Here is a 27,397-nt window from a genome sequence, read left to right as displayed (position 1 = left end):
ATACTAGTACTTATGAAAACAAAAGAGGGGGCTAGATCACATGGTCATGTAGAATAAAAGCTTTTAGTCTTTGCAAAGGATATAAGTAAACACATTCTGCCTTCACTGTGACCTATTCCTTTCATTTCCCTTTTCTGTTAATCAGTCTCTCTCTCTCTCTCCCTGGTTTTAAGCACAAGCCCTTTTAGCTGAGTCAGAGGCCATTCACCACTTGGGTACATAACGCCCTGTGACAGCTAAAAAGCCTGTAGTCTCCAGGCTGCCAGAATCCTCTTATTCACTGCATTGGTGTGACCCCGCCGCTCTCGCCATGGCTACAGTCACCAACAAGCATAATCAGCCAGGGCTTTGCACAACTCGAACCAGCATTACAGAAGAGTACCAACTATTAACTTTCATCTAGTCCATGCTAAAAAATACAGTGCTTTTAAATGAAGTGGGTTAAAGAATCTGCTCTGACATTATTCCTTAAATGATTGATCTACCAAAGGCCAAATCTCTGTTTAGGAAAAAATGAAACATGAGGTTGAGTAGTATTAATTGCTATCAGGAGCCAATTAATCTTCTCACAGCAGTAATTGTGCAATTTAACTTAATGGGGAGAACATTTAGCTCATTTCCTTTGAGGCTAATTTAAATCTTATACTAATACTTTTATTAATACTTCACAAGTTAAACTTTTTCATTTTGTCATTATAAATGACCAGGCCCTTTTTGACATTTTTTATGATTTTGGGAGACTTTAGTGCTGCTATAAGTTCTCAACTGGAGATATTTTTACTGCTGATACTAATAATGTTATTGCTGCTATATTGTGAAATCCTAGTTGCTTATTAGCATGCCTATTATTAACATATTGGCTGTTTATTAGTACTTATAAAACACATATTCTACATACCTAATCCTACCTAAACTTAACAACTACCTTACTAGATATTAATAAGTAGCAAATTAGGAGTTTATTGAGGGAAAAGTTGTAGTTAATTGTTTGTTAATCGCGAAAATTGGACCTTAAAATAAAGTGTAACCATGAAATCTAACAGCCCTTTATGCAGACGGGGAAAGCACCAGTACCACAACCTAAATTCAGGGAGGTTTGATTGTATAAACACTTCCTGTACAATGACACATAGCATTCTGTGGTTCTGGCAGATGTAGATAGACACCATCAAAACCACAATCTGGCTTTGTGCCATTTTTTGATGACTGCTGTGAGGAGCATATCACATTTAACATAACGATACAAGCATAAAACAATCATTTGATTTACTGTGACCAACTGGAATATTCTGGGACTCCTATTAACCTTCGTTAACGTAAGCCAAGTCTGTGACAAATACAAATTATGCCCTGGCTGTAATTCCATGAGGAACAGATCAATACAAATTTTCAGTTTTCAGTATGCTATGAATAGTTCTTTATAAGCCATTTTGAAAGCCATAATTTCGTATTTGTCATTTTTTTTTTTTTTTTACGACAAACATGGTGAAGCATTGCCTTTATTTTTGTTCCAGGACACTCAGACTGGTAAAAACACACATTTTCCACATATTTGTTGTAGTTTGCACTAAAATATAGTCTGACCATACGTGTTTATTTCAGCAATATCATTTAATTCAGTGTGGTGACAGGAAGTTGGCTGTACACCTGTAATCTTTATTCGGAACGATTACAGAAATGTACTGTTTTTAAAATATTCAAATTATTTGCTAACCCACTATTTAAATGGCCATTGCCTTACATTACATGCAGTGCACAGATGTGTAATCCTCTGAAAAGGAAAGAAAAAGGGGGGGAAAAGATTAGGAATGGTTATATGCTTTTTTTGAAGTGTAAACAAAGATTTTGTTTTCCTTTCAGATGAATGCATTACAGGGTTGTTTTGCCCATTACGGTGCTTTTCATAACCAAATTTCAACATAATACAGTCAAAAGGCTTTGTTTCAGTTACACAAGGAATCTTTATTTAGTAATGTTTGTTTAGGGGGCTTACATTTACACAGTGACCGGAGTGCATTCTTTTACATTAATTAAAACTATTGATTTGACCTCACCGCTCTCTACCATCCTTCTTGCTTGGTTTCTAACAGCTTTCCTACAACATAGACCAGCAGGTCATAACACTTCCCCATCTGTCTCTCTTAGTTCCACTCTTTCAGTGTCCTCCTCTTTCTCCATGTGCCCATGTCCTTTCTATTTTCATTTATTTATTTTTACTTTCTGACTGCTTGCCACATTTATTAATGTACTGCTCTTAAGTGCTTAATATTCTATACTCCACAATCAGTTTTTCTTCTCTCGTTTTATCTTTCTCCCTCTGCAGTTGATATTGCATGCATTGCACTGCTAAGCTTGTTCTGTTTGTTCCTGTGTTATGGAAATTCAAACTAAACCGCTGAAGTGTGATCTCCTCAGTCTGATGAGACTGATACTCACTCCATCCTCAAGCATACTATGCAAAATCGAGAGAAAAAAGTGGGTTCATTACTTTCAAAAAAGTCTGCCTAACAAGACTTTGTCTCTGTTTTGACGAAATCAGCTGGCTTCTATCATCTTTATTTAAAAACAGTGAAATTTTTAGTGCATTATGAAAGAAATGTCTTTAAACATGTTTTACAAGCGCACATACACTTTTCTCTGTACTTTGATCTAGAAGTCAGAAGTGCAGCTGCTTAACAGCGAGGAATGTGAAGGAAGATAAATGATATTGTGGAAGTCAAACAGGACCAGCCCTTTTCCCCTTCCATCTCATAGTGCTTATCACATCATTATTTGAGGGACAGGAGTTATGGAGACTTCCTTTAGTGATAGTAAATGATATGAACCACAAAAACAGAATACAAATGCACATTCCAACACAAATACCTATTTTCCTCTGATTGTGCGTTTCTTTAATTTATCAGTTTAGGCATCCAGAACAAAGCCAACCAGAGGGAATTCAGTATTTGTGGATGACAACCTTTACGTATTTGGTTTGTTTTATTTATCTGTGATCCAGCCTTGGCTAGAGAGCAGCTGATATATAGCAGGAGACAGATAAAGATGCTTGGTTCCTTATTGCACAGCCTGTGACCAGTAAATAGGATGTGAGATTTGCTGGCATGCAGATCACTCAGGAAGGTTACTGAAGACCACAAGGTCATTTAAACTGTAGGTGTGTACTGATAGAATACTGACTCTTAGAAATTATCACAAACAGAAGTATCACAAGAAAAATAAACTTTTGTGTCGGTGGACATCAATAACCTTGCTTTTGATTTTGTTGTGACATTTCTTAACTTATGTGAATTTGAATAGACCATTTCATTTTTAAGAAATCTTATGTATAGGCAGTTGATACAATTAAGCTAGTGACGACTTTAATGGTACATCTTATGGTACATTTATTACCTTAAAGATACCTATTTATATTGGTACCTAAAGTGTACATATCAGTTCTTAGTACCTTAGTGAGGGTGGATATACTTGTTGTTTGTTTGACTTCTATTTCTTAAAGGGCTATGAACTCCATTTTATATGGATTAATTAATTAATTAGCAAGTCTTTTTAAAACATTTTCAGAAAATATGTTTCTTACCTTTACTGTCTTAACTTTGTTAAAGTATTAAGACTCGGTCATGTTGAAAAGCACTCAAGTGGAAGGGCAGAAAAAGCATCATATTAACCCTTATTAATCGCTACACAAAAAAGTTACACAAAGGTCCACAGCGGACAAAAATGTTCATGTCAAAAAAAACGGTCATAAAAATTTGAAGCTTACATTTATTCATTTAGCTGAACAGACAGGACTAATATACAAGGGATAATCAATGAGACGAACACGGCTGGACAAGAATTAACTAATGATTACATTTAACAAGGACAGGAAACAAACCAAATATGGACACATGAGGCGGGAACACATGACAGAGGACTGACAACCACACTCTGACATCCATACCAATACACACACACAATTATAGCTGCATTATTTATCCAATTGGCTATAAAGTAAGTATTTGCTTTATAGGCCAAACCTGAAAAAAATGGCACCGTCTGGTGAAAAATAGTAAAAAATTAAATTTTGAAACCTTGCCAACAGAATGAAAGCCTATTAACAAAAATTGCATCATTATACATTACTGCGTTAAAAATAGCAGTTTTAATGGGTTTCAATGGGGACATTTTTGAGAGGAACTATTTTTTAAATAAATTTATTAAAGGAAATGAGGGTGGAATATTAAAATTCCAATAAAAATACACACCTGAGCCAAAATGTATGCAGTTAGCATTAACCCAGGCAAAATGATCAAAAACAAATGACAAAAATGTCCATAAGGTTGCACAAGAGTTAAGCTACCATTAACCCGTTTAGACTGATTTTTCCTGACAAGTAGCATACCCTCTTAAGATGAAGGGAAAAATAACAAACGAATAACTTCCCTCGACAATAATTTGTCTAGCATTTTTCAGCCTTCTTTCACGAGGATGACCCGCGCATTTCCTAAAAGACTTTCCTGCACTCGAGATAAATCTTATCAACAGTAAAATCCCCCACAGGGGGAAAAACTAAGATGATTTGATCTAATCTTCGCTAATTGATGGGTTTCGGAGAAAAGCCGACAATAAGATGAGCCAAAAAGTGATCAATAGTATCCTTAATTAATTAATCAATCCAACATAGGCTATATGGAATAGCCTACTCATGGAATAGCCTCAATCAAATAGCCTACTATCCAACCACAAACTGTAATGTCCGATTCATGTTTCCCAGTAAATAATTAGCAAAATATTAATAAGGCACTGAGTTTTTTAAGTCACATCGGTGTTTATTCTGTAATGTGGCTGCAGAGCTGTCCAGAGTGCTGAAGACCACGTGTCGCTTTCAGATGAAGTGACTACTTCGTCTTATGTATTCAAGAACAGCGTTAAACCACACGAATAACTAAAATATTGTATCCTAAATACTTTGAGCTACAGTGTAGCCTAATCGAGCACTGTGGGACTTGACTTCAATGCACTCATCAACTAACGGGTATTTCAGTAGCCTATATGTTTTGTATTGCAAACATTATAAAGAAACAATTGCACGTGCACGAACCAGCTACTTTTTCAGTCTTCAGTGATGTCATAGTTTCATATCATTAACATCAGCATCACTCATTTTGATCTAAGACATCGAAGCGTACAGTATGCTACTATAATTATTTTATGCATACAATAATCGCAGATTAGCCTATACAATGAATTATACATCTCACGTGCTAAATCTACAATAAAGTGATAAACATTACGGTACATATTTTGGTAGCCTGCTGCTCCTAATGAATAGTCCTCTAGAGGCGTTCTGCTGCTATGGCTTCCCTCAACATTTCTCTATTTGGCGACAGGTGGAAATGTGAGAGTTTCTGCTTACTGAAATGTATTTGTGAACAATTATAAAATGTAATGCACTTTTCAAATTTGTTCTGTCATCCTTTGGGGGGTTAAAGTTTAGTAGGGAGGGTCAAACCCCCCAAAAGCCCCTGTCGCACCCCGTCTCGAGTCTAAAAAAAAAATTAAAATGAACCGCCTCTCGCGTTTGTGTGTGTTTTTCATTTTCACCCTAAATGAAAAGAGGATATTCCACGTCATTTCAACTGGGTGCGCTCTGTCGCTACTACATTCCCTTCTTTCACTCGAGCAGTCCTGCCTTCCTTTGCTCAGTGTGGGAGGGGCGGGGCTTACCGCTCGCAGCCACGCCCCCTCGCACAACACACTACAGAGTGAAAGAAAAGCGCTACCCGAGCTCTCAATCCTGTCACTGTACAGACATGAACCGAGCTCAGCGAGCAATAATCAAATCAATGATTTCTATTCTTCGCGATTAACACTTAATCGCTCAAAGGTGCTACACTTTCCCGTCCTGTCTCCGTTCAGAAATTGTTCAATCGTTTGCGCTGGATCTGTCGTGCCAGAAGATGTGCGTGGAAAGCGATGGATGTGAAATCGAGGGGTGCAGCAGTTCGGATGAGGTGCACACGCTGTCTGGAAGCATGAGCCCGACTCTTAAATCCAGTCCGGACCTGCATCCCTGCAAACCTGGGCAGAAATTCCGTGCCGCATTACTCCGATGCCGGTCTCCGCTCGTTGCCGCCGGGATTCTGAGTTTTGGGAATGTGCTTAATTACATGGACAGATACACCGTTGCAGGTAAGACCAGTATTTTCTTGGCTTATGGACGTTCGCTTTATTATCTGCCTCAGGAGAGCGAAAACCGCGCTATAGTCATCATTTGTATTGTTTAATGTTTCAGAGAGGTTTTCAGGTCAAAACACTGACCAGGAAAATCACAATTTAAACATTAACATAAGTCAAGTGATCATTTGTGTATGGAGTTTTATTGAGCGGGTTAAAGACGGTCTTATTCTGTGTGATTTAATCAAACCATCCGGATTGAGAGGTAACCCCGTTGTGCTAACATGATATTGATTGGTTAGGTCAATCTAATCTGACCCTCTGCGTGCCAAATGAGTGAAAACCCAAATCCTCATGACAAGTGGTCCCGTGTATAATTTTATGTCTATTATAAGCCCTTTTCAAATCAGCATCCACGTTACACATTAAGCTCCTGTAAACAATTATTAATGGCATACAAGCTCCACACATTAATTAGTAGGCTATTGTGTGATCACCTTACATCTTTATTAACCCATCTGATGAATCTAAAGGTAGTCCAATGGACATTGTGTCCAAAAATAATACGCTTACACCTGCATAAAAATACACAGACTTCAGTTAAAGCAGTAGCAGTATACTCGAGGACATTACAGTCCAAAGTAATTTAGAGCAAAATTCTCGAGGGACAAATTTTATATGCTTGGTTTTATAAATAGCCTAACCTCTAGCGCTCCACACAAGATGCCCTTGGTATCAGGAATCAAGTTATTCTGGAATAAAGGCAGAGCGCAGCCGCAGTCTCACGTGTTTCCATAGAAACTAGAACAGATTTAATCTACTAGTTTTTATGTGTCAAATTTAGCTTCCTTCAAAAAGTGCGGATTAATTTGTTTGCTGAATGGGTAGCTACTCGGTGATCCGAGGGGACCTGTCAGATGCTCCAGCACACTCTGAGAGGGGTCATTTTCATGAATAACTAATGATAAGCGATTAGAGATTTGGAACAAGGCAAGAGTGCGCGCTGTTAGATAGGGATTTTTGAAACGAGGGATTTAGGATAACTGTCAAGATACTGCTTTTAATCAATTTCCTTCAGTTTTGCTTGTATATAACTTTGTGTGTTTCTTGATAAAATAACCACATTGTTGTTTTCTTAAGTTGCATCCTGAGACATAGGCTACAAACCAGGTATTTAATATGCAATTATTTGGTGGAGCTTATAAATAAAAATGGGTAGTGTTGTTTTTATTTGAATTAATTAATAGTTGGCAGAAGAAAAAACATTATTTTCACATTATGACGATTGCATAAATGAAATAGAAATGTTCGCAGTGCCTGTTCTTTCCGCGCTGAACAGCGTGTTCCCTCTAGCGCGCGCTTCACAGACACTTTTGACAGCGCGAGATGCTTGAATGGCGCGCCGCTGGAGCATTTTTTTTTCTTGTAAAGGGGGGCTGTAGTTATTCAGCAAAACCCGGGATGCATCAAAATATATAAATGCAGGATCCGCTCTGGCAAAGAGTTCCCTCATCCCTTTAAATATACGCAAAGGTGCGTTACTTTGCCAGATGGTCGCGTGTTGCATCACGCAGGCGAACAATTGAAGATGTCAGTCAATAATTCATGGAGTGAAATTTGCGAGGACTTGAAAGCAGAAAATTAGCAAAGGCAACGTTATCTTCCCGTGGCCGTTTGTAGCGCTGGATACTACAGGGTTCAGCAGCATTACATAAGTCAAGCGAGCTGTGATAACATTATAAAAAAAAAAGATGCGTTTACGTGGGCTATCTTATCTAATCCTGCCATTTCTAAAAGCACTCCCTTTTCCTGAACAGATAGATTTATCATCCTCTTTCATAGATAAAAGTATCAATATAAGCTAAATTCCACCATTAATACTCCAGTGAGGTAACATACACAAATTTGTCGTTAAAAGGAATGTTGCACAACTGCTCATTTGAAACCTACACAGTTAATCAACCTCTTGGCTTCTAAACAAGCAGTTACATCTGAACAGAGTGAAATGGAGAATATGTGTGAGATGATGATTGCAGGGAGATTGCAGTTGTGTAAGTGTATGTGTTTGTCAGTGAATGTTGTAGCAACAAACTGCATGTTGTGGAGTTTAGCATTTCTTCAAGACCTCAGTTCCTGATTGACCATGCATTCTGGAATGTGTGTATATGAGGATTAAGCCCCCTTCTTGAGTAAAGAGGAGAGGGTAGAGCTGACGCAGCCATCCTGCAGTGGTGTCGACCACTCTTTAGTATGAGAGAGAGAGCGAGAGCGAGAGAATGATCCACATGGCTGCTGAGACAGAAGTGGTTGTCCTGCTGTTCGGTCATTTGTACTGCAGTCAGACTGACACAGGCATCATATTAATGACTTTCAACAGTGGCTTGTTTGTGGGGTTTTTTGTGTCTGAGTGTACATTAAATGGATAGTTCACCCCAAAACATAAATTATGCATGACTTATTTTTACTTATATTTTTTCATACATTGAAAGTGTCAGTGTTGTTTGGGCTTTCAAAAATAAAAAAATAGAAAGTTATATATAGGTTTGCAATAACATGAGAGCAATTAAAAGATGACAGCTTTTTGTTTTTGGGCAAACTATTTATTTTGGGCTAAAAGAGAGGTTAATAATCTGGACATAATTCCTAAAGCTTGATGTTTCAAAAACGGTAAACCGATTGTGTCCACTTAAGTTTTAGAGCATCTGTGCACTTGAGGTTGCACACACAAACAAAAAAAATCAAATGTGCATGAAGTCGTTGCTTTAGCACCAAACAACTTTGCATTACATTCTCAGTTAGTGTTTTATAATTAATGCAGTTCCAATGACTGAAATTGGGTTTAATAAAATAGTGTCACTGTGAAAACACTTAATTTAAGTTTTCTTGCTGTTTAAGTCATATTCATTTACTGCCAGTTTCACTTTTTATAAGCCGCTCTAGGCTGTGGTTGTCTTGGAATCTTATTAGCATCAACCAAAGTCTCTCATCACTGTTAGCCAGAACCAAATGTTAATTCTCAAAAAAAAGGGGCAAAAACAGTGTGTCATTTTAGCCTTGTCAGTCTTGTGTTTAATTGATTGATGTGTATGTGTGTGAAAGGGAACAGCAAAGCTCCACCTAAACAAAACTAGCGGGTGTGCAGTTTTTATAGCAGAGGAGAGACAACCAAACCCTCATGAGGAACCGCGTAACAGAATGAAGTACACAGGAAGAAAAACATTCTTTGGCAAAAAACTTTTGCTTATTACCTGACACAGGATGTAATATGGTCACTATAGACTCTTGTTGTGTGTTTTCGTTGGCTAGGCTATCTGCTATAACTCATATCTGGCTAGTCAAAGTCATAGGAACGACTTTATCCTTCTTTATGTTTAGCCCGAGGTGTATTTCTGCAACGCTAGGGCCGATTTGCCCACTTCTTTCACTCCCTGTTGAACCATTATATTTGTCCACTATCTATATCTGTCTCTTTCTGTCTCCAACACAGCCTCCAGTGGGACAGAGAGATCAGATGGATGGGACTGAGGTTGTGAACCATTTAGGTTGATTAAATTTGTGGTTTGGCTGTGATGGCTCAGACCCAGGGAGTCTGGCTGGCAACAGTCCCTCCAGCAGACAGACTGAGCTCAACAACAGATTACGGTTAAGACAGGGATTAGGAGGCGCAGGGAATACCACAGGGATGTACAGACGGAGGCCATTTAACATTATTTGATCTAAGATCCTCCACTGAGACACCGGCCTGATGCCTGCTCTAATGAAGGCAGTTCTACTGGTAATCTGGATTATGAGGTGCAGCAGATACTGAAAGGTGCAGTTTTTCCCCCCTAAAGGTATCTGAGGTATGAGGATGTTTAATCTCAAAACAAGTGCTTAATTAAGTGTGACTGGTAATCCAGTAGCCAGAGGAGCTCCCTGAGGGAAAATGAGCATGTCTGCACATTCAGATACACAGGCTCACAGTTTATAAGGGGAAGTGGAGACTACAGTACTGTACGTTTTGCTGCATTGCTTTTCTGCACTAGATGGTCCAGTCTAGCTTGCTCAGCTCTAGTTCTGCCTGGACACACTCTCTGGCAGTCCCTTCTGGAAGACACACACACTTTCTCTCTCACACTGTCATTTCCATTTGTGCCCCTTGTGGTGTGAACTGAAGGTGTGATAAGGCCTATCAGCAACAAAACAGTGTGCCGTACTGAAGGAGGTCAGCAGCAGTAGCACGTAGCACATGCACTGCACATATAATAATGGCACCAGCAAACATATTACATCATGTCAAAAGCTCCTATACGTTTCTTTTATCACACAAATTCACTGCAGAAAGATGCTTGATTTGAAAGTGACTTCTGTGTGAGCTGTGTTTTTTTACATCATTATACTATTGACAATAGGAAATGGATGTTTTTTGGCCAAGAAATTTAGCTGAAAGTTCTGTATGTAGATTAATACTGCATATCGCAGCAATGTATTTTAAATATACTGACAACAAACTGGTTGTCTGTATTAAAATGAAACTTGAGTTTGGCTCTACTCACTTGATTTACTATGCTCATATTAAAGGATTAATAACAAAAGCACGAACGTAATGGAAACCTCTCAGTTATTGAGTTTATAAGCTTGTCTCACTCTTCTGAAACCCTCATGCAGAACAAGTGGCTTCCATTTCTCCTAAAGTTGATTAGCAATTGCTTCTCATAGAAGCAGTTATAGAGCTGCTGTGTTTACTACTGATGTCTCCCTCAAACCTGAAATATAAATCCATTAAAGTCAAAAGATGAGTACAAGTTAGCTCTTAATGCTGGTGTATACTGAAGAAGACACAGAGTATTTAATATCTCCAAAAACAGTGCAGTACAATATACATTAGTGTTTGAGAAATGATTGGCGTTGTTTAATGCTCAGGGTGTTTGCTTTTATTTAAACAAATTTTGACCTCATACTAAAGTTCTGCCATATTAAGATCTCTTCTTGGCATGTGTGTGTGTTTATAGGGTTGTATGTATGTGTTACCTGTGATAGGAGTGGTTGGAATTAGACGGTACCTCTTTCTTCTTTTGACACGGTGCTTTTCATGTGGTCACAGCATCTATTACAAAAGCACAAAAAGCCATTACTGTGACAGTCGCTACTTCCCTGAAGACAGCTTGGCTTCTTAAGCCTGACATAACCCTAGAAGTTAGGCAGGAAAGTGAGTGAAAAGAGCTTCCAGTCTTCCTGAATCGTTTATTTTCATTAATCTGCCTCAGCTGTTTTCTTATGAAGAGCGCACAACCATGACCTCCTTTCTGACCTCAACAATAAGGTCAGTGTATAAATATATATAGACACGAGTGGCGTTCAGAGGTACAAATTCTCATCTCGCTCCAGAGAGGCTGTATTGGGCAAAGCAGCCTGACGACTCTCAAAATAATCACTGACACAATGAAGTCTGCTAACAGCCTCTGAGAACCGGGATGCGATTTTCCCAGTTTATTTTTTAACGCCCTTGTCTTTCATTCGGCCCATGTGATGTTCATTTAATGTAGTGTGGACGACCCAAACAAGGAACAGTGTTTGTTATGTTTATCCACCAGACGTGCTTGTTTAAATGGCATTGACCCTGTTAATATAATTGGTGGCCTGCTTTTAGCTCATTGCGTGTCCAAACAGATGTGTAGTATGTGTGGGTGTTTATCTGTTTAAAGAAGGGGATTCACCGTGATTCTCAGCCTCAACATGTCTTTTTGATGGAGTGTGTGTCTAAGGGATTAAGGGTTAAGAGTTTGACAGACAGCTGTACAGGAGGGTGAAGGAAGTGGGGGGAGGGATGCCTGAGGGGGGAGCGCACCTGTGGGATTTGAAGTCTCAGGTATGTCACTGTGTATTAGACCAAGACTGTTCAGAAATGTATGATTTTGAGTCTGGGAGACAACCTTTAGGCCTGACCTCTGATCCCATGTGGTTACAACAAACGGGCAGAAACATAACTATACGTATTTTATTTTGTAGTCTTAAAAAAATGAATACTTCAATTCAGCAAGGATGCATCAAATTAATCAGAAGTGCTGTTTATTTGAACTCTTTATTCATCAAAGAATCTGAAAAAAGTATCATGGTTTCTGTACAATTGTAAGCAGCAAAATAATAATAATAAATAAAGAATTTCTTGAGCTCCAAATCAGCATATTAGATTTTTTTTAAGGACTGGCTGCTGAAAAATGTAGCTTTGCCATTTACAGAAATAAATTACATTTTAAAATGTATTAAAATATGAAAAATATAATCAAATTAGGGCTGTCAAACGATTAATCGTGATTAATCACAGTTTTTGTTTACATAATGTGTGTGTATAATGTGTGTGTATTTATTATGTACATATAAATACAAACACATGCATGTATATATTTAAGAAAAATATGTTATGTTTATATATTAAATATATTTATATATATAATATGAAATATAAGAATATAAATGTATATACATGTAAATACTTTCAAAATATATACTGTATGTGTGTGTATTTATATATACATAATAAATATACACAGTACACATACTGTACATATATTATTAACAAAAATCTTTTATTTTGGATGCCATTAATCGTTTGACAGCACTAAATCAAATATTAACTCCTAATAAAATTTTACAATACTATCGTCTTTACTGTAAACCCTTCAAAAGTAGTGTAATGTCCCACCTAATCTAACAATTTATCTACAAAATCTACAATTTTTACGGCAATATAGTAATTTACAGATTACCGAACATTTTTACTGTTGAATTTCTCATAGGTGCTACAGCATAAATGAGAGATCTCTAATTATGCTTGACCTGGAATCATATTTGAGTAGTTTTCCAGTTTTATGAATAATAGTTATAGATAAGGCTGATAATCTGTTCTGTTTTTAGATAAGACTTCTGTGTAAATATTGACCAAATCAAATCAAAGAAGGGTACATAGGGTAAACTACTCTACTAAAGCTCAGCTTTGTCCCTAAAGTAAGCCTTCAGAAGCACTGGACATTGCCAGGACAAATATTTAAACTGGACTTTACTGCATGTCTGTATTTACAGAGTCTTATTGAGGAGGAAAATATGTCATCTTTCCCTCTATACAATTGTGATTGAGTAAATAACCAGCCACCGGTAGTATATAACTTGTTATTTCCCAGATTTGTAGCCTAAGCGTGTGTATGTGTGACTACACCGTGTAACATAATGTGAGTCTCTGTAAATAGGATCAGACCTCTGTCTGATCTATTACAGTAATACAGTATCTATTAAAGGGATACTCCACCCCAAAATGAACAAAATGAACACCCGTAAAAGCTTTGTTCGTCTTCGGAACACAATTTAATATATTTTAGATGAATACCGGGAGGCTTGTGACTGTCCCATTGACTGCCAAGTAAATTAAACTGTCAACGTCCAGAAAAGTATGAAAAACATCACCAAAATAGTCCATCTGCCATCAGTGGTTCAACCGTAACATTATGAAGCGGCGAGAATACTTTTTGTACGGAAAGTCAATGGGACAGTCACAAGCTTCTCGGTATTCATCTAAAATATATTAAATTGTGTTCCGAAGACGAAAACAAGTATGCCTTTATGTATGCTGCTTAGTACGCAGGGACAGACTGGTCATAGTGAGAATCGGGACTGGTGGCCTGGTTGACTAGTAGGCCTGTCGAAACCAAATTTGCACTACTGTGTTTAATTTTAAATAAATGAATACTTTTATTCGGCGAGGATGCATTAAATTGATCAAAAGGGACCGTAAAAACATTTATAATGCTATAAAAGATTTCTACTTCAAATAAATGATGTTCAGTTCATCAAAGAATCCTGAAAAAAAAAGGATCACAGTTTCCACAAACATATTAAGCAGCACTACTGGAGACTGGCGTAATGGCTGATGAAAACTCAACTTCGCCATCACAGGAGTAAATTACATTTTAAAATGTGTTTAAAAAAGAGAATTTTAAATTGCAGGATTAGTCAAGATAGTCCACTGCTGTGCCTCAGCCACTTTATTCATTAACACAGAGGGAAAATGGCTATATGTGAACTACATAATTCAGCAGGTTAAAGTTTGTGTTAGATTGACATAAGTCTGTTTTTTAGGCATAGTCCATCCCTGCTATATGACAAATACTTAAAGACCTTAGTTTCCTTTAAGGATTAATTTGGTATTCGTACCAGGTAAGCCACAATAGTTTTGAGTTATTTGGCCACACCAGAACATAATAATTACCTAGAACTAATGCCCAAAATACCTGCGTGTGTGTGTGAGGTGTGTGTCTCCACCTCACTGATGTGGAATGTGGAGGTAGAGCTGGAATTCCACCGATGCGGTTGTTTTGTTTTCCCACCACCGATCTATAGTTACATTCACCAGCCCACGCTTCAGAAAGGTGCTTAACACTTCGAAATCATTACAAAACATCTAAATTTACACAGCCAAACACATTTCTCAATGACTCTTATAATCTCACACGGTCTTTCCTTCTTGAAGGTTTCTCTTGGGTTTCTATGGTGGAACATTTTGGTGGGTCTGCAGGATAAAATACAAATCTAAGACTTACTGTCTCTTGAGAATGTCTTGCACTGTTGTGCATTAAACTAGACCAGCAAGAAATGAGATTTATCTCTAATTCATGAAGGAGAAAGTGAGATGGATCACTGCGCAGCAGAGTCTCAGCCGTTCTCAATGAGAGTGGATGAAAATAGTGCTTTGCATAGATAGAAAATAGATGTAATAAAAGACACTGGGACAGACAAAAATTATCAGGGGGTTTGTGTGTGATTGTGTGGGTGTGTGTCTGTGCGTTGATTGGATAGAATAGAGGTTTATGGGGCTACAGTCAATTACTCAGACTACAGTGTCCCTTGAATACATGCCACATGTGGTTCTCCTTTAGATATTGATTTCAGGCAACCCAGATCTGGCACTTACTTTGCGTTCATCGCAGGGCTATGCGACATTCAGAATTGAACTGAGAAAGCCTTTTGATTTAGAGTTTGAAGTAAATGGATTCTATGCACACAGACTACGTTTTTCCACTAAAGGATCAATGCTATGTGAGCCTCAGGTATAGCATTCTCCCATAGCATAGTAGTAAACTCTTTGTCATATTTTGATTGTGCATTTGTCCATTTGAATTCAGGGAACAGTTAGACAGACAGACCTGCATTCAATTTCTTTGAATTGAAATTTCTTAGATCCCATTTCCTGTCATTCTGTGGGATATTACATACACTAGGAATTAATGTTTCACTAGGTGTCTCACCATAGGAGTCTACAGAGAGATCAAACAGCAGAGCCCGTCCATGCTGAGTCAAGAGGGATGGATGACAACTTTCTGGCCATATAGCACTTTATAGTTATTACTGTCCTCTGTAGGGTTCTCTGGCGTTATGAATGCTTTATCTTCTCTGAACCAGCTTTTGACCCTATTAAGTATTAAGTTGAATAAAGAATTCTTAGTAGCAAGAAGTCATGTTTTTTAAAGTATAGCTATAAATGACCTGTACAGCATAAGTTAAAAGAGAAGGCCGTGAAACATTTATGTGTGTAGTTTTCACTCAATTGGTCATTATAATTGACTGAATTTTTTTTCTTTTCTCCACACACCTCTCCTACTTCCATCACCTTCAGCTGTCAGTTGTCTAAAGCTCATGGCCACTCTCACAGAGCAGTATGGCTAGAGTCTAATGCTAAATTGAGCTTGAAAGACCAGCTCTCAACATAGGCTTTTTTAGCCCTAAGTGTGCTGAAATGCCTCGTCCAATTTAGCGCTCTCCTTTTTCCCCTCTTCCCTGCAGTTTTCAGTCTCGTGACACCTCTTAACTCTCTTCTCTCTGTTTGTTGCTCAACACTGTCAATTACTGCGTTGAGAATAGCTTGGCTCGCTATATATGCCGTTTGAAGCTTCATTGATTCACTTCTCCTTGGACATTTTCTGAATCAAAGAGCTTCACAGAGTGTATTTTAGTATTCAAGCACTGTCCTTTGCACTTTCAGGTAATTCCTGAACACTTTGAGGTATTATTTGAAGTGTCCAAATTAATTCTTCTACAACTAATGACACAATGCACAAGAAAAGAAATTCAATTTACCATTTCAACATGTTTATCAGAGATAATTAATGATGCTTCACTGTAGGTTTACACTTCGAATGGGAATGGCAGTAATTAAGAAAGATAATCAAGCACTTCAGCACTTTTATTCGGGACTAATTATTATTCACGGAATCGGGCACTGTTGACGCCCCCCTGGGTGAGGCCCACCCCACTCCTACACAGCGCTTACAGAACAAAGAGAAGGAGAATAAGCAAAGAGACATAGTGAGCGAGAAAAGCCAAATCAAATCTCATTACAGGCAAAAAACAAAAAGCCCTCTTAATTACAGTAATCCCTTTCTGTGTCATGTAAAAATAAAAAATAAAAACAAAGCACCAGGATTAGGCTACAAATGAAGCACGTCTAATGTCAGTCAGATAAACGTTAAACCAGTTAATGGCTCGACGTCATCAGATGATGTTTAAACTGTTGGTCCAAATGGTTGGTGATGAGATTAGTTTTAAGGTATAGCATGAACACTAACAGGCAGATGTTAAGGATCTCATAGAATCAAACGAAGTTTTTCTGGCCCACACCTTTGAATACAAGTCGCAAATAATGTTCATGGCTGTAACTAAAGCAAAACTGGCTATAAAAAAATGGGCCAGCCCTTTAATATATCGCACCCAAATCTGAAAATACATCAACACAGAAAAGAAAACTGCTTATCAAGTGATTTTATGCAGTCTTTAGCATCAGAATCTGAGGGAAGGGAAGGTAATTGAAGCTTCTGCTTGGTAGTTAACATTAGCACATAACCAACAGAATGCTATCAGATCAGGCTGATCGTAAGGGCACTCCAGTGTCTGTCAGCTGCTTTCTCTCCTGCTAAATTGCTCAGTGTAGTCAAGAGCGCATTTAATGAAACGAGCTGCTCATTTAGAGCATCTGCATGTAATATCCACTATATAAATGTATATAGTGTTTACTGTTGCAAAACATCTATACTCATGCATCTCAGTGTCTGTGCATGTTTAAACTAGAAAAGCCCTCTCTGTTTCTGTGTATAAGGAGTAAGTATACTGATACATTTACTGACCATACTCCTGATGTTGAGGGGTAACCAGGCAGCCTGGGGATTCTTCTGCGCTCCAGTGCATTCTGACCACTGCACAGCTATACGTCTGACACATTGGCTTAAACTCCAGAGGATAATTCTCTTATGAATTATTAATGCACATACTATATGCTGCACCTCTGCAGGAGAAAACCTCTCCCTCTTTTTTCCTTTTTATGTAATATTTAAAAGCATGTGATGTGGTCTAGACTAGAAGACTGACTGAAGAAGCCTCGCAGTGCACAGCTTATTTACACTCTCTGGGCAAATATTTTGGTATAAAGGAAATACTACTCAATATATCTTCTGTGCATTTGAGTTTTAAGATTCATATATTGTATAATTTTTTCTGTTGTGCACAAACTCTTTAAAACTAGTCTCAGATCAGCAGTGCAGTGTACAAACCAGTACACCGACAAGCAGCGCTGGCAGCCTGCCTGAGGGTGAGGCAGTAATGAGGAACTACTGGTATAAAATGGTAAGGGAATTCCAAAACACCCACACCCGCAAACGCCTGCTAAAACACACCCCCTTCACTGACATCTGCATTGTGTTTATATGGACTGTGTGGTGGTTAAGGGCTGAGTGGAAAAAGCATCCGTCGTTTGCGGGATATGTATGGACCCGGCGGTCAGGAGCTTGCCAAGAACAGACAAGCATACTTGTGGTCAGCTCTTACCCTGCCTCTGCACTCTCGTATGTTTGGCTCGGTGCAAGAGAGCAGACATATTGCAGAGAAGCTGGGAAGGGTTAACATGGGAACAGTATTTTTTCGCTTTCACACATATGTAACTTCTGTCGAGGTGTTGTTATATCAATCCCTGTGACACTTTTGAGAAGGATCACCCTTAGCTGATGAGAGAAGCAGAGAAGCAGGGGATGGGAAAGGAGGAAAGGAAAATAGGAGGAAGAGAGCTTCAGGATGTGTCAGCAGCAGTATAGTGTACCAGTGGTTTGTAGAATGAAATGAATGAGGGAGAGAACTTCATAACAGAACAGAGAGGAAATTCTCTAACCGCAAAGAGTAGCATTACACAGGATATGGAAATGTACATTTGTACTGCAGTTTGACCTACCACACACACACACACACACGGGCAAATTCGAAACAGTTGTGCCACTTTTGAATGCAGTTCTGCAGCACAAAACCCTGCATCTTATTTACTAACCATTTGCATTCCAGTTTAACCAAGTGCTGCTTGTTTTGGGATTTTTTTTCAGCACAAAAGCGGCTCAAATAATGGAGGAGAGCACTAAAACAAAGCTATTTTTTACTTTTGGATTGTAGAGGTGAAGCGTGCTAATGAACAACACTACAGCAGATGCAATTCATTGTCAGTAAAATCCCCTCACAGGGTTCTGACTATATCAAGCTTTGCTTTTCTCCCAGTTGCCTTTCCTCTCACCTCTCCTCGTCTTCTCAGTTACAGTATATAGGACGGCCAGACTCTGTTGCTATGCCTTTATTCTAACCTACTTCTCCCAGCCCTGAAATAGCACAGGGGGTTGCTCAGGTCTATCATCTCTCTTTTGGGAATTGCAAAATGAGGTCTGTCCTATCACTCAATGATCCTCGTTTTTGTTCTCTCTCTCCAGACGACTAGACAGTCCTCTGGGTCTATACTGTGACATGTATGCGTGTTTACAAAAATAAGAACAGGGTGTTGTATGCATTAATGCAGTATTCCCACCTTGATGAGCTTTCAAGTCTGGATTCAAAGAAAAATGTTTGCCATTGTTGAAGCTTCTGACAGTTGAATAGGTGATGTTTGCGTTTCAGGATTTGACCATACTGGAATTTCAGCCGGTGAATCACTTCCTGTTTAAGTGAATGGATTGTTTTAACATACAGGCGGTTTCTCACACACAAAATATATTACTGATATATCACCAGTTCACTTTAAGGGTAGGTTAGTATATTAAAACTCAAACCTTTTGGCCTTTCTTGGCATGGATGAGCTCATAGTCTTTGAGAAAACACTCAACCCAAACAAGCACTTGAACTTACAGCCTGACTTTCTCTTATCAGATCAGACAAATATAGGTCCAAACAATGTATGTCTAAGATAGCATCACGCCGTCTTGTGTTAATCAAATGCAGGAGGGCTGCTCCTCTAGCTTCCAGGATCCATTAAACAGCTTCACTCGAATGAACTCCCCTGAGTTTCAAATAGCACTAGACGCATTAACAGAACTGATTTGCTCATCCTGACCCTCTGAGCTTTTTCAAACATGCTATTGGTCAGTCCACTGGTCAATGTCCAATGAGTCTCCTGGGGACGGCACTATAGTGAAAGCATTATATCAAAAAGCATCATTCAAATGCACTGCATCTTATATTAGCATGATATCGCCATTTCACTGCACCATCAGCTGATAAGATGGAGACCCACATGAACGGGTCAATTTTTCATTAGCATGTAGGATAATGAAAGTAGTGTGCTAGAAAACAAAAGGTGCTCTTTCTCACACCACAGTCTGTTTGCATTGCAGTTTTACTGTGTGATTTGTTAGCAAATGTTTATTTGAAGCTAAATTAGCAAGTTTGATTTACTTTATTACTAATCCATGACTTCATTAATATTGTATGGAATTAGCATTAGAGGCTTTTTGCACAAATTATTTGTTAAGATAGGATTAAATAACAATAAATAACATCATAAAGTATGTTCATGTTTAAATATACTGTTTATATTTTTTTCTTCCATAAGTGCATTTATCTGTTATCAGGTAAAACAAGTTTATTTTAGATTAGCAGATTCATTTATATAGAAAACTGTATCTCAGCCAACCTTATGTAGAGTTATTTCACACTCTGTTCAATGGCTGTTGTTTCTCTTAGTCACTCAGTGATGTGTTTTGTATGCAATAGATCAGACACAACAGGCAGGACAGCATTCTTTCGCCTTCAGTATCTGTTGCGGTTTCTTCATTTTGGTAAAGCAACTGTAAAATAGGCTGCAACAAAGTGCAAAGCAGGTGACCGTATCAGCCACACCTGATAGATCTTGTCCTTGTAAGAATCAGATAAAGTTTTTGCTAATCAAGATAACTGCATATTTCTTCATTATTGCAGAGTTCCTTTTTACCACACTGGTCAGGCTGACTTGACCAATCGCCAGCCGACCTTTTCCTCCTCTGTGTGTGTGTGTGTGTGTGTGCCTGTGCCATGTTACTATGGCAACACCTCAGGGCTGGTGGCATCGAGGCAGACACTAGAAGGTCGATGATTCTGTGGGTGCCATTTGGGGCATTTGCATCACCTTGTGTGGCATCGCCCACATTGCCTACAATTTTACAGTATGATGCAACATGTAGTCAGAGCGGCTGCACCTCAAATGCTTCTTGACAGCTCTCTCTGAAAAGTTTTAAGGTGTTGCCATGTTTTCCCAAAACACTGTATCTTTATGAGAGAGCCAGAAGAGAATATAGAGAGGGAAGAATTTAGGGCAAATCCCATACGGACAGTATCGCCTGCCAAACACTGAACATAATTCACTAATATGATAGGTGCTCTCATGGTCTGGTGTTGCGCTGTGTACACATTGACCTACTAGTACCAGTCTCTTCCAGTTAAAAGTCCTTACTTTATCATGTTAAATAAGGACATACTAAATCAGATTGTTACATGGTTTGCATCAGTTGTGCGTGTGGGAGTTTTGGTGGGAAGAGCGTGGTGGTTGAGGTTGTATCTTTGGCAGGGCGTGAGGGTGGGCAGGTGCAGTCTCGGTTGAAAGAGGAGAAACGCAGCACCATCTGGCACAGGGATCCCCCTCCCAGTGGGAGGAGAGGGAGAGACGGAGGGATTGAGGGATGGGGGGCAACGGAGGAGTGTGACCAAGGTAATTAGTACACTGCGTCAGATTAGACTGATGGAAAAAGGGCGGGACCACCTGCTCCTGAGCATAGAGGAGGATTGTGGAAAGCCAACGCCCCATATTCAAATCAATATGTTTTGCTAGGAACTGAAATGAAAAATCCATCAAGCACTTCAAGTTTATCAGTGGCCTTTTAAGTTGCAAGCCAGGAATATATAGTTCATAATTATGGATGCACGGATATAAAAATAATTCATTTTAAATGCTGCGAGTAAATTTAAGAATGTCAACATTCTAAGGTTGAGTATGAAGAATGGATGTTCACTTTGAAAAGGGTTTCCAGGGGGCGTATTACAGAAAGTTTCTTATCATAGGTCTTAACTTAAGATATATGTTAAATTAGGATCTTTTGCAAATTCGTATTACAGAAGCAAATCTTAACTTGATTTGGGATTCTTAACCTATCTTACAAAATAGTATCTTACCTCTAGTTAGGAAATCTTAATCAAGCTCGACAATCCACTCTCAGGTCTGTTACCAAGCAACCAACACTACGTAGCTGCTGATGAGGTAAACAAAATAATAGAAGCTACTTCACTTTGAAAATCGCCTTTTGCAAAAAAAAATATAAAGCATTAATCACTTGCACTAACCAGTAATGCTCTGTGACACTTTTGTTGGTCTCTATAATGCTGATTGCAGTTCCTGTGCTAACTGTAATATGTTGCGTGGTAGTCTGTAATTACTTATAAGTGTTTTGTCATAAAAATATAACACATCTTCAGGGTCCTCCAAGAGACTTTTTTACCATTAAACATCTTCGTTCTTCATTTTCAGTTTTTAATAAATGTAATACCATTGTCGGACAGCACAGTTGTAAGCGTTTTTTCCATTAGCTTTCAAATAATTTTGAAGTTAGGACAGCTGTGGGGTTGTCCTGAAGTTAAGACAGTTTTAGGGGTTTTTGTCAAGTTAGGAGGTTTCTGTAATACCCCATGGTTACCAAACAGATAAGATACGATTTTAAAGTTGGGATCTTTCTGTAATACGCCCTGATCTTTTCTGTCAGATGAATGTCTTTGACCAAAAATATTTTACTTGAAGTACATCCTGAGGTTTTAAGTTTGCATGTTCGTCAGTTAATGGTCACATGACATGCAACTGAACAAGTAAAATATTTTTTATTTAACATTTTATATTGATTTATTTTGAATTATTGGACAATGGACTTTGACATGAGCTAACAACGAACAGTAATATTTTCATTAATTAACAAACAAAGATTAATAAATACTGTAACAAATGTATTGCTCATTGTTAGTTATTGTGATAACACTTTAGTATAGGGACCAATTCTCACTATTAACTAGTTGCTTATTAGCACGCCTATTATTAACATATTGGCTATTTGTTAGTACTTATAAAGCACATATTTCGTATAACCATTTCTACATCCCTAATCCTGCCCAATACCTAAACTTAACAACTACCTTACTAACTATTATTAAGCAACAAATTAGGAGTTTATGTTAATGGTTTATGTTAAGTCATAGTTAATGGCCTGTTAATAGTGAGAATTGGACTTTAAAGTGTGACAGCTATTGTTTGTTAATGCATTAACTAACATTCACTAATGGGCCTTATTGTAAAGTGTTACCGGTATTGTTAAGATTATCTGTGAGTGTTACATGATAGCAAACGTGATCTAAATGTCTTTTAATCAGTTCATTAGTAATCATTTTTAGAAGATGTAGCCTGGTGCCTACATATCTTCTTTATCATTATCTTTATCTGACCATATCGTGTTGTTCTATGGTTTGTTTGTGTGTGTTTTGGCCGGGTGTCTAAAGAGCTCTTGATCAGGGCATTACTCCTGTTTTAGTGTAATTGCAGCTTTCGTGTTGCTGCCTTTAAACCTTTAGTCTCTCATCTCCACATTCCTTCTTTCTGATCACATTAAAGTGAGAAATTAAGCCTCTGGAGCTCTTTAACTGTCTTACTCTTCTCAGACATACGCTTTGATCTTCCATTTGTGCAAAGAACACAGCATTCAGACACTTCTAAATGCAGGAGAGGCTGTAAACAGAGCATGTGACTGACAGCCAATGAAATTAGACAAGAGCGATAGAGATCCAACATGCTTGACGTTATCTCTGATGTTACATCTCTCTAAATCACTGAACAGTCTTGTACGAATAGAGGAAGAGAGAAAGACATCCGCTTCACAGGCTTCACGCACCCAGATAAAACACCTAATGCTGCCAAACCGTCTCTTAATTAACTTTTCAGCGCTGCCTGGCTAATTACGTCATGCTTTTTAATGCCTTGTACAAACACAGACATATAACACAGGAGTGGCTGTGAGAAATAAAAATAGCAATTTGTTTCTGTTGCTGCAGTGGCTTTAGTCATCTTCGAGTTTCGCCTTGATCGGTTCACGGTTTCCCATCGCCACCCGTTTTGACTTGTCACTGGCATGTTGTAGCAAAGACGTACTGAGAAGAGACACTTTGGCAGGTGCAGGCTTGTCCGCACATAGTGACAAATGCAACATTCCTGTCACACGAGTCACGCCACCTGCTCACATTCCAGTGCAGTCAATGTCTTTCCTTACTGTCTGCAATTCAAGGTACATTCAAAATGAGTTTCTTTCTCTTTTCTTTTTATTCTTGGTCATACCAATGCTTTTGAAAAAGTTCCTGTTGTGCTGAAGCGTAACAGTCAACTATTTTATCTTTGAACATATTTTATTTCGATTTTATGTTAGAAAATATGTTTTTCAATTCATTTTTTATATTTTAATTATATTAATATATTGTTTTTATATACTAATTAATGAATACATAATTTGTTTTAAAAATGTTTAAATATAACAATGTTTATCAAATACTGCACATTGTAATGTTTAGATTCCTAAATTTACTTGTTGCATTTTTTTTAAATAATGAATATAAAGTTATTTTATTTTTCATTTATTCAAAATTGTGAAGAAATCAACCAGGAAAAAGAGAGCAACTTATCGTTATGGCCAGAATTTTAAAATCAGTTTTGGTGAAAGATTACAATTACTGTTAATAACGTGCACCACTAAGACCAGGAACATTTATTAAGGAAGTCAATTAAAAACATGCTGACTTCAAACTCAAACAGCCCAGAGTATAAGAGTGTGTGTGTTCATCCATAGGACCCCACATAAGCCTATAATTGTTCTGTTATTGAGGATCACAAGGAAGTGTAATGAGAAACACCTGTCAATATTTTTAATTCTTTAAAATGCTTAGCACAGATGTCTGAAAGTTAATTCGCTAATCATTTCTTTAAAAAGAAACTCAAACAGTCTTAACTCTAATTGTTGCACTTAATGGCTGAAATTTATGTCAGAGCGAATTCTAATGTATCTCTGTCTCGGTTTCTCAGGTGTCCTCCTTGACATACAGAAACACTTCGGTGTTGGTGACAGCGGAGCAGGCTTGTTGCAAACAGGTAAGTCTCTCATAATCCCATAATTACACGGTTTTGCAATCATGCAGTGCACACACAGACTCACTGACTTATATCACTGACATGAGGTGGAAGAGAAAACTAAAATCCACTCCTCCTTGCAGCCAAAGTGACAGGGTTAACAAAGGAGGAAAAAACTGTGAATGAGGTGCTCCTGCTCAACCTCCCTCCTCCCCAAAGCGAGTGTAATTGACTGTGCTTGAAGCACTTGTTAGGGTTTAAACAGAGGACTGCCACAGTTGTTTGAATTGCATGGAGACCCACCCTGCACTGTGATCTGTCCATAATTCAACAGTGCAAGGACATTACATACATTTTCCAATATTTCTATTAAGGAAAAAGACCACAGTAAAACTCCAGTGAGGTACATGGGAAGCTGTAAATGTTTTTTTTTTCAGTCTGGTTGTTACAGGAAACTGTAATAGTACTGCAGTGGATGCCCAACACTGTGAGTCCACTCTCCGGTTCCTTTTAATGGGAGGAAAAGACTAGTTTATTCTGGAAAACACACAGAGCTCTTGTTAGCTTAGAGATGCTTGTGGTCTGTTGCTAACGTTTATAACGGTTAAAATAAAAAAATGACTAATAATTGTTCCCTCATTATATGCAGATGACAGTGAAGTGTAAGACATTATGACATCATTAAAGGTTATTTGTGGTGGTCGAGGAATCAGTGGATGTATACGGAGGGAGGCGAATGAGAGGGTTCAGTGTTCAGGTGGGGGTTTTGGAGGCCGTTGGGTTGGGCTTCCTGAACCGGGCTGGGTCCACGTCAAGTGGCTTTTGTGAAGGAAAGTTACTGTGTGGAGGTCCTATTGGAGCAGCCCCATGAACACTAGCACACACAAACTATACTTGTGTGCATGTGCACATATACTTGAGTGTGCAAACAGAGACACTGTCATACACGGAGGCACGAATATACACAACAAGCACACATGCTCTCTCACACACACACACACACACACACACACACACACATATATATACAGAGGCTCACTGAGCGGTTGCAAAGACAGGGATGTCTGGGATTCAGATCCAGCTCAATGTTTATCTATTGCCCCATTCATTTGGTTTGAAAATATTAGAATAACTGGCCCGTGGAGACCTCGGCACATAAACCTTTCAGTATTTAAGAGTGGGATATTTTAATTCAGGGTGAAAAGGGTGTAAAAATCTACACCTCCTAAAACAGGATAAATCTAACTGAGAAGAAACAATTTTGTGAGGTTCATGATTTAAGATGCTAATTTGAAAATAGTGTGGATAAATATAAACAAATATAATTTTATTTATATGTATATCCTGTATATACTACCATTTAAAAGTTTGGATTTTTTGAAGTGAGACAAAGCTTAATTCAGCTCAATTATATTATATAACTGCCTGTAGAGATGAGTGAGATATACAAAGGAAAACTTTCATTCTGTCAGACCATAAGAAAGAGTTCTTCTCTGTTTTTGCTTAGCTAACCAATTTAGACTGCAGAAATCGTACTGTCACTCACTGAAGAAAATGTGTTTTTGATTAGTCTGTAATTGGAAGCAAATAAACATTACAATTCTGCGTGGCTCAGGTTAACCATAAAGTGAATGACTGCTTGGAAACTTTCTATAGGTTGATTCTCAGCAGGGAATTGGTGCTTTGACAGCATGGCAGCCAATTATTGGTCTATATGCTACAAGAGGGATGGCACCTCTCGTGCTGTGAAACTGTCATGAGAGTCACTCTAAATTGGGGTTAAATTGGGACTTTTGAGGTGAGAAGCCTCAAAATCTGGCAAGATACATATGGCTCTACCAAAACAAACAAATGTACAATAGGGCTTTTCATTTTTTTTAATTTAGATGGAATAACAAACAAAATCTGGACTGGAGCAGGGAAGAGTTGGAATGGAGTGAAAAACTATTTTTTCCCAGCACATGGGTTGCCATCAAGACATTACTGGTAGAGATTTATTTTTCTCTTTTAGCAGGCTTTTTTGTTATAGACATAAAAATATGATAGTGTTTGCGCTAATAAAATCGAGCTTTAACAAAATATCAAAGCAAACCACATCCTGAACCACATCCTATGCCACCTAGAAAAATGGGAGCAGGGAAAAATCCCTTTTGTTAAGCAGTGCATGGGGTCTGTGCTTACTTAGACTGTAGAGAAAGTGTCTGCGGCAGGTTTAGTTTGGCCTCTGATCCCAGTCTGACCTCAGTCTTCACACAACGAAATGAAATTTCAGATGCTCTGGCCATTGGCTGAGAACCTCAGTGTGAAAAGTTGATTGAAGGGATGGCGTGAGATCAACTGGAGTGTGTCCTATTGTGACACACTCTGATTTGTGTGAGTGGCAAAGTTTTTTTTTGTTTTTTTCTGTTAGTTTGACAGAGCTAGCTTTTCCAAAATCTACAGACTGTGGCAGGATGTCATAAAGCACACATGGCACGGAGAAATGTTGAGATTAATGTCTTAAGGAATGTCTTGAGGAATAGCTGACTAAGGCAGTCTACCATAAAACAGGAGGTGAAATATGGTGACAGGAAGCTTTTCATAATATAATTAAACTCATAGGCCTTTCTTTGCGAGTCTATCTGTCATGATAGTGTGTCATTGTCATAACAAAAGGAAGTAAACATACAGTAAATTCGTGAATGATGGACTGTGGGAAAACTGGAGTATCAAGTACCACAGAGATGAGGTCATACCACAACCTCAACTCAGTGTGATTCAGGCCTTATACATCATTGATTTAATGCGGTGAGTACC

General features: G+C 38.3%; 1 protein-coding gene across 1 annotated transcript in view; it reads left to right on the top strand.

Annotated features, from left to right (window-relative positions):
- Positions 1-5,741: 5,741 nt before the first annotated feature.
- The window catches only part of LOC306870307 (sphingosine-1-phosphate transporter SPNS2-like), a 70,979-nt gene continuing 49,323 nt past the window's right edge, over positions 5,742-27,397 (top strand). Inside the window, exons 1-2 of the mRNA XM_079417502.1 lie at positions 5,742-6,171; positions 24,557-24,622. Coding sequence (XP_079273628.1) covers positions 5,940-6,171; positions 24,557-24,622 — 298 coding nt within the window. The 5' untranslated portion in view covers positions 5,742-5,939. The remainder of the gene's footprint in view (positions 6,172-24,556; positions 24,623-27,397) is intronic.

Source organism: Barbus barbus, assembly GCF_936440315.1.
Source record: "Barbus barbus genome assembly, chromosome: 5".
Classification (NCBI taxonomy): domain Eukaryota; kingdom Metazoa; phylum Chordata; class Actinopteri; order Cypriniformes; family Cyprinidae; genus Barbus; species Barbus barbus.
Note: the sequence above shows the minus strand (reverse complement) of the source record. Positions and strands in the feature narration are given on the sequence as shown.